This window comes from Antechinus flavipes, chromosome 2 (genome assembly GCF_016432865.1).
Source record: "Antechinus flavipes isolate AdamAnt ecotype Samford, QLD, Australia chromosome 2, AdamAnt_v2, whole genome shotgun sequence".
NCBI classification, from domain to species: Eukaryota; Metazoa; Chordata; class Mammalia; order Dasyuromorphia; family Dasyuridae; genus Antechinus; species Antechinus flavipes.
The window spans coordinates 462,502,551-462,510,758 of record NC_067399.1 but is presented as its reverse complement, the minus strand read 5'-3'; the positions used below and the strand labels follow the sequence as shown (position 1 = coordinate 462,510,758).

The 8,208-nt window shown below is 32.7% G+C and overlaps 1 protein-coding gene across 1 annotated transcript in view; it reads left to right on the top strand.

Annotated features, from left to right (window-relative positions):
* The first annotated feature begins 393 nt into the window (after positions 1–393).
* The window catches only part of C5 (complement C5), a 116,898-nt gene continuing 109,083 nt past the window's right edge, over positions 394–8,208 (top strand). The window contains exons 1-5 of the mRNA XM_051979541.1: positions 394–497; positions 1,537–1,729; positions 2,309–2,471; positions 3,997–4,067; positions 7,841–7,932. Coding sequence (XP_051835501.1) covers positions 394–497; positions 1,537–1,729; positions 2,309–2,471; positions 3,997–4,067; positions 7,841–7,932 — 623 coding nt within the window. The remainder of the gene's footprint in view (positions 498–1,536; positions 1,730–2,308; positions 2,472–3,996; positions 4,068–7,840; positions 7,933–8,208) is intronic.

Sequence of the window (8,208 nt, the reverse complement as noted above, 5' to 3'; positions counted from 1 at the left end):
AGGGACAACAAGGGAACAGCTAAATCCTTTGTTTCTTCTTCCCACTCCCAAATAAACTTCACCTCTCAAATTATCAAAGCTTGACTCATCATCACCTTCACAGATCAGTCCAAAACAGACCAGCCTTCACTGGTAAAGCCCAGGTCTAATTTTGATCCAGTCTCCTTACTACTAGATTTTTTGGTTAAGGTCTTTCTTCCACACAAAATAAAGTTTCTCAAACTGGATATTCCACCAGCCCTCCTAATGTTACCTTTGGACATCAAATCAGTTCATGTGGAAATTTAAGAACCCTCTTGGAGAGTTTTCTATCTCACATTAATAATTAACCCAATGAATGAGGTCTCAAACACTAGCGGCAGAATTGAGTCAAATCAAGGTTGAGGCACTCTCATGAAAAGCAGCACCAATGGTTTTCTGTTACTCACCAGTATGGACATTTTAAGAATAGTCTGCATTTTAATCTGCTTTGGAAGAAGCTGGGGACAGGAGCAGACGTAAGTAAAATAATGCATATTGATTTAAAATGCTACTTGATGGTGAAACCTGAGTTCTAAGAACAACCTTGCTACTAACTCTTTAATTGTGATCAAGAACAAGCTGCTTCATATATTTCATTTTAATTTCTTAATTATATAAAGAGAGTCTGAGACAACCATTATCCTTCTAGCTTTAGATTTCTATGATTTTGATCTGAACCAACAGGCAAAACTAACATATATTTATAGAAGTAGAAGACTTGTTTTGGTGGTAATGAGGGGGAAGTGTAGAAAGAAGAGATGGGATTTATGGGCTGAATGTTGACTATGAACTTCAGGTATGGTGAGTTGTCATTAAAAAAAAATACTCTCCTTGCATAGAGAGGGATAGGTGGAAGAGAAGATAACCTGAGCATGAATTAGAGTTCAATTGCTACACTCTATATACAATTTTATATAGCAGTAAATTAAAATTTGTCTTTTTTCAGAATATTTTAAACAATTGTATAATGTCCTTTAGTAAGAATTAGGATCCCCTCCTTATTTGAGGTAGTTTGAAAAATCCTAAGTCATTATATTTAATTTAAAATAAGTTTTTATTGATGTCTTAGTTTTTATGTTGTTTGCAGTAATCCTTCCCCATCCCCATCTAGAGAATCATCTCAGGTAACAAACAGTTTTTTTTTTTTTTTTAAACAATTCCAGCTTTGTTTATTGAGTATGAGACAAACAGTTTTTTTAAAAGAAAAAAAAGGAAGGGGGGAATCAGTACGACTAATCAGTACATTGAAAGTGAAATCATTAAAACTAGAACTGGAAAGTTCTATATCTCAATGTTTTTCAAGGATATGATGTAGAGGCACACAAAATCTATTTCCATATGGACTATGTTGCAAAATTAAAAAAAATGATACAAAACAGGAAAAGTTTTAAAAGTATGTTTATTTATACTTAGAATTAAGAGAATATATTGATTTTAAATATCTCTAATATTAAAAAAAAATCAGAAAGCTTGGACTCTACAGAAATTGATCCATTTGTTCTATTATTCTAACAGATACATCATTTCAGCAGCAAAAGTATTCCATGTTGGAGCATCTGAAAATGTTGTAATTCAAGCTCATGGATACACAGAAGCATTTGACGCTACCATCTCCATTAAAAGCTTTCCAGATAAAAGATTCACTTATTCCTCTGCAAAAGTGAATTTATCCCCAGAAAACAAGTTCCAGAACTCTGCACCCTTAATTGTATGTTTCCAAAGAATAGTTTGTCTACTTTTACAAATATAGAGTGAAAAGCAGTTTGACATAGAATGAGGAGTGCTTGTCTAGGAGACAAAAGAGTTCATTTTAGTCCCACATCCAACACCTCTGTGGGCAAATCATTTAAAGTCTCCAAGCTTAAATTTTATTATCTCAATAAGTGTAACCATTTCAAGGTAATACAATAATTATGGAGATAATTTATTTCTGTATAGCATGTACTTTGAGAAGAATAAGAATTCACATGTATATAGCTCAAGTTGCCATCAGACTTTCATGCATGATTCCTTTTGAGGCAGGTAGATGATGATGATGATGATGATTAGATGATTATTGTTTTTGTTATTATTTTATATGGGAAGTAAACTGAAGTTATAATTGTAACCTTTTCAAAGTTTCATAGCTAGGAGCTGACTGAGTCAATACTGATTTCTGATGACTATTCTCTTTTCTAGTGCTGTACCTTTCTAGTACTCTTCAAAGTAACACATATATAAAGGTATTTGAAGAGTCTTTAACCACTTTGAGATTATTTTACATTCTCTTTCAACACTTCTATTTCAGATTCAGCCAAGAGATTTATCTAGCAGAGGAAATACAGTTTCTTATGTATATTTAGAAGTTGTTTCTCCCCACTTTACAAGAGAGAAAAGAATACCTTTAACCTATGAGAATGGATTTCTGTTCATTCAGACGGACAAGCCCATTTATACTCCTGATCAGTCAGGTAAAATACCAACTATTCTTTTCTGCCTGGAAAACAATTACATCATTCTTGAAAACTCTTCATTACTCATAGTTCTTTTAGTGTTCATATAAACTAGTCTTATGAGGTCACTGTTTTCATTCTTGATAACTCACAGACTTTCTAAAAGTCAGGAAATGGATTTCAAGGGATGAAAGTCTTAGCTAAAACCTGAAAAAGAAAATTCTTTCCAATACATTTTGCAAGAGATTATCTAAATTCCAGCTTTGTAAATTGTAGTTCATGACCCCATATAGGGTCTTGTAATAGAATGTGGGGAGTCATAACATTATGATTTATTATCGTAAATGTTTGGTAATCCTAATTTTTATACCTATATATCTGGGCTTATATAAACATTTCTCAGGCAAAAAGGGGTGGTGAGTGGAAAAAAATGATCAAAAATTGACCTTATGCATAGGTAATTTTTTACAACATTATCCCTTGCTCACTGCTGTTCCAACTTTTCCCTTCCCTCCCTCAAACCCCTCCGCTAGATGGCATGCAATCTTATACATGTTAAATATGTCACAGTATATCCTAGATACAATATATGTGTGCAGAACCGAACAGTTTTCTTGTTGCACAGGAAGAATTAGATTTTTCAATGAAAACATTTACTTGTTTTCTAAATAAAATATTCATGTTCATATCTTGAAATTGACTCCTGGAAGGTATTGATAAAACATGTGTTACACTGTCAACCTCATACATACCTTGATTTTTATTGGCAAAAGCTTTTGCAATATTTTGCTTATTAGATATACTTTTCAAAATCTGTTCAAGTAAAATTTTGATCAAATATATTTTAAATGAAATAAGCTATATATTTGAAGAAATTTAAAAAAATCTTTTAGAGATCTTTTTTCTTTTCTTTTCTTTTCTTTTGAGCATTGATCTTTCCATTGCTTTTAAGTAGGAATATGTAGCTTAAAAAGGCAGATGCCTACATAATATAGTTTCCAGGAAACCCCCAAAGGTCCTTCTATCCCCATATCATCTGATATCACATGGGGAATTTAAAATTCCCAGAACATGAGTAAAATAGTGCAAAACTTTATAAAAACTTAAATATTATGATTAAATTGCTTACTCTAGGATCTTTTTCCACTTCCCCCTATTTTTCTATTGAGTAAAATATATTACTCTGTCCCACTATGTGTGTATACTCTTCCCTCCTTTGATCAGTTTAGAGAAGAATACAGTTCAAGTATCATTCCTCCCACACCCTTCTTTTTGCTTGTATAGATTTCTACTTGGACACTCTAATAAAATCAGGTATTTCCTTATCATTTGGGAGAACCTTTTTTCAATGTGAATGATCAGATTGTCATTCCTAATTTATCTGTTATTACAGTTTTTTCATTGAACTTTTTTTTTTCTTGCAGGATCAACTTGTATTTTGAGATTGAAAGCTTTAGAAATCAAACAATACTAGAGTTGTGGTTTTGATAGTTAGATTAAATAGAATTCAACATACTTTGTAATATGCAAATTATTCTTGCAGTAAAGATAAGAGTTTTTTCCTTGAATGAAGAATTGAAGCCAGCTCGGAGAGAAACGACCTTAACTTTTATAGTGAGTATGTTACTTGTGTAAATAATTTAGCAATATCTTTTTCAGAAACAAGAATAGAGTAGAGACTTCTGTGATTAAACTTGATCAAATGCCATTCAATTTTCAAAAATCTTTCATTAATGCATCTATTATGTACAGATATACAAGTCACTAAGCTTATAAGCTATTAAAAGTAATAAGACTCATAATCAACAAACCTTTACTGGGCACTTTCTAGAGGCCAAGCATTTGGCTAAGTTCTGAAAATATAAAATAAGACACAAAAATGGTCCCTGTTTTCAATGAGCTCCTGGTCTAATGAGGAAGACTATGCAAATAATTATGGACATACTAGATATATAATGTAAATGGAAGATAATCATAGAATGAAAAGACTAACAGTTCTCTTGCAGAAGGTAGGATTTGAAGTCTTGAAGAAGGCCAGGGAAGTCTGAATGTAGGGATAAGTAGAAAGAACATTGCAGACATAAGGGACAGCCACTAAAAAAAAAAAAAAATAGAATTGAAAAATGGAATATTAAACCACTGTACCTGGATCTTGCAGTTAAGGGAATAAATATAAAAAGTCTGGTAAGGTAGGAAAGACTCAGTTGTGAAGAACATTAAATATAAAACACAGCATTTTAAATTTGATTTTGGAGGTAACAGAGAATCAATGGAGCTTATCAATTAGGGAGTTGACATAGATAGACCTATGTTTTAAGAAAATCATTTTATTAGGTTATTGGGGTGTGGGTTGGAATGGGGTGAGACTCGAGGTAGGGAAACCAACCAAAAGGTAATTTCAATAGTCCAAGTATGAGGTAAAGGTTGCATCAGGGTCTATGAGAGAAGAGGTCTTATATGAAAGATAGCGTAAAAGTAGAAATGACAGGCTAAGACAATCGATTGACAATGTGAGGTGAATGTGAGAGAGGAATTAAAGAGGATACCAACATTTTGAGCCTGGGTGACTGGGAGAATTATGATATCCTTAATATTAAAAGGGAAATTTTTGAAAGAGGGAAGAATTTGGAGTGAAAGATAATGTCTATTTTAGATATGTTGAGATTGAAATGTCTATAAGCCACTTAATTTGAGATTTCTAGAAGGCAGCTGAAAATGTAGCAATGAACCTAAGGAGACAGATTAGAATTAGATATGGGAATCATCAGTCTGCAAGCTAATTGAATTTATTGGGGCTTATAAGATCATCAAGTGAGATAAATGGAAAAGGAAAGAGGGTCTAGAACAGAAGTTTAAGGAACATCCCCAATTAGCTGATATGATTAAATCTGAAGATTTAATGAAGGAACTGGGAAAAGTAAAACCAAAAGAGAACAGTCACTAAAACCTTGAGAGGAAAAAGTATCTAGGAGGAGTGAGTGACCAACAGTGCTAAATGTATTTAGTTAAGATGACTAGTAATTCTCAAAGTGTGGTCCTTGGACTCCTCAGGATGTTTGGGACTCTTGCAAGGGATCTGCAAGGTCAAAATTATTTTCATAATAATCCTAAGACATGATTAGCCTAACAAAAATCACCTCTCTTTTCTAACTACATATTTGTATAAGGGTGGATTTTTTTTCACATATTCCAACTGAATCAATATATGACAATGGATTAAATGAAGATTCAGATATGAGACTCCATGGTCTTTTATTAAGCCACACATTAAAAAAAAAACTTGCAAAAATATGTCAAATAAAGCCAGATGTTTAGAAGTGATAAGGGAAAGATGAAATGATAAAGATTATCATGAGATAAAAAAATTTCAGAATTCACAATTGTAAAAATAGAACACTTATGGATGATGGCAAGATCAAGACTCTGACCTCGACCTATGTGTGATTGAGATAGATTGTGGTCATGAAATGAAGTAGCTTGAGAAATCTGTAAGTTGAGGAGTTTAAAGGAATATTAGTATGTATATTGATGTTCTCTCATATGATGGCATGCCTTGTGATAGAGAGAAATATTGTGAGCCAGTCACTCAGTCCTGATCAGCTAAATCTGGGGCCATTGTGCTCAGTTCTTTATGTTTCATTTTAGGAAAGACATTGATCAGTTGGAAAAGAGTGAAATAGGGATGACTGTAACAGTGAATGGCTTCAAGTCCATTTCATAAAAGGAGTGAATAAAAGAATTAGGGAAAATAAAAGATTTAGGGAAGATAGAACAGCATTTTTCCCCAAATAGTTTGACAGTCACTTGCAAGAGTTATTAAACTTGCTATTTTTGTCTTCAAAAAGCAAAATTATTAGGGATGATTGAAAGTTGCAAAGAGGAAATTGTACATTAATGTGAGGGATAATGTGTTCACAGCTGCCTAAAATCAGAATGGTTTTCAACAAGAGGCAGTTGGTTTATCTTTCCTAGAAGTATCTAACTAAAGGCTGTATGACTATTTGTTGGGTTTTTTAAAAGAGGGCGTCAGGCACTACTTGGACCAGATAGCCTTGAAAATTCCTTCCAATTCTATTTCTTCCAGTGCTATGATTCTGTGATCCAGTGGACTTTTATAAAGTTTCATAGATTTGTGGATTATTAGAATAAGAAGGAATGTTAAAGATCATATAAGCCAAACACTCTGAAGATTAAAAAAAGAAAAATAAAAACTGATACAAAATATAAGTGACTTGCCCAGGATCACACAGGTAGTCAATGAAAAACCAGGGATTCAAATCCAGGACTTGTGATTCCTTGTCCAATACTCTTTGCACTGTACCATTTCCTCACATTCCCAAGAGAAGACATTGATCCTTTACTGTCATAGACATTGCTTGTTAGCTCAAAGTGCATGGTTCAATACCAAATTAAATAGCCACTGTACTAATGGGAGGGGCACTATTTTCAAGGTTAGTTGAACTAAATCTGTGATCTCTATTGGAAAGAATCAGTTATCTAGTTAGATGACAGTATGACATAATGGCAAGAAAATTGGACTTTGGAGTTAGAGAAGAGCTAGAAACCAATAGTTTATCAGTTGGTGAGCAAAGTGAGCAAGACTATAATTCTCTCCATGATTTCCTCTGGTATTGTTTAGGAGTCTGAACTAGGGTCTTAAACATAATCACATCTATTCCCTTTCCATGATCTGCAGGTTTGGTCACATTGTTTGTGCCACATCCAAAGAACTGAGAGAACAAGAAGGAGGAAGTTTGGGGGAGATAACTATAGGCAAATGAGTCTGTGTAGAGTGCTTATCCTTTTCTCTAACATGTACTTTCTCTAATGGTTCAATAAACTATGTTGCTAGACATAGTACAATATGTTTAAAACATTCATATTATGACTATTGAATTATGACCAGAGGTAGGAAATCATGCCCCTGGTTATTTTCTGAACCTAACTTGGATCATTCAAGGATAAAGGGGATTGTCAACAGTATCAAATCCTTAAATAAATTAGAAATAGAAGTAGAATAAGAACTGAGAAAAAAAATATAATCAGATTGAACATTTAGGTGGTAATCTTTAAAAGAACAATTTCAATAGAATGCATCAGGTTGCAAGTGACTGAGGACTGAATTTGTCTGAAGGAATCAAATTGACCTTTGGAGACAGAATACTTTTTGTTAATATCCATATGAGATGTAGAGAAAACATATATGCTTTAAAATTTGATCAAGCTAGTAATTATTAAATCATTGCGATTTACAATAAAATAATTACAAATTTTATGATTAAAATAAAAATCAGGAAATATATGATTTTAAGTTCAAGCTTGCAAATAAATAAAAGTTTTTGTTCTTTGAGGTTGTAATATAGGTTTTTTTTCCCCTTAATCCATAGGATCCAGAAGGAGCAGAAGTTGAAATCCTACAAGAAAATGATTATGTTGGCATTGTTTCTTTTCCTGATTTCAAGATTCCATCAAATCCAAAGTATTTTAAAATCTTTCTAAATAAAATAGTTTCTTTTACAATATGCAGTAATACTGGAAAAACTATTAGATTTATGAATGAGAAAAATGGAGGCATATATTCTATCACTTACTACCCATGGGGGTCTATTGCAAATTATTCAGCCTCTTTGAACTTCGATAACCTCATTTGTAAAATGAGAATAACAATACTTGACCTGCCTCTTTCTCTAAGACATCATATTTTTAAATAATTTAATAGATGTAAAAATACCTTGTAGATTCTAATATGCTATAA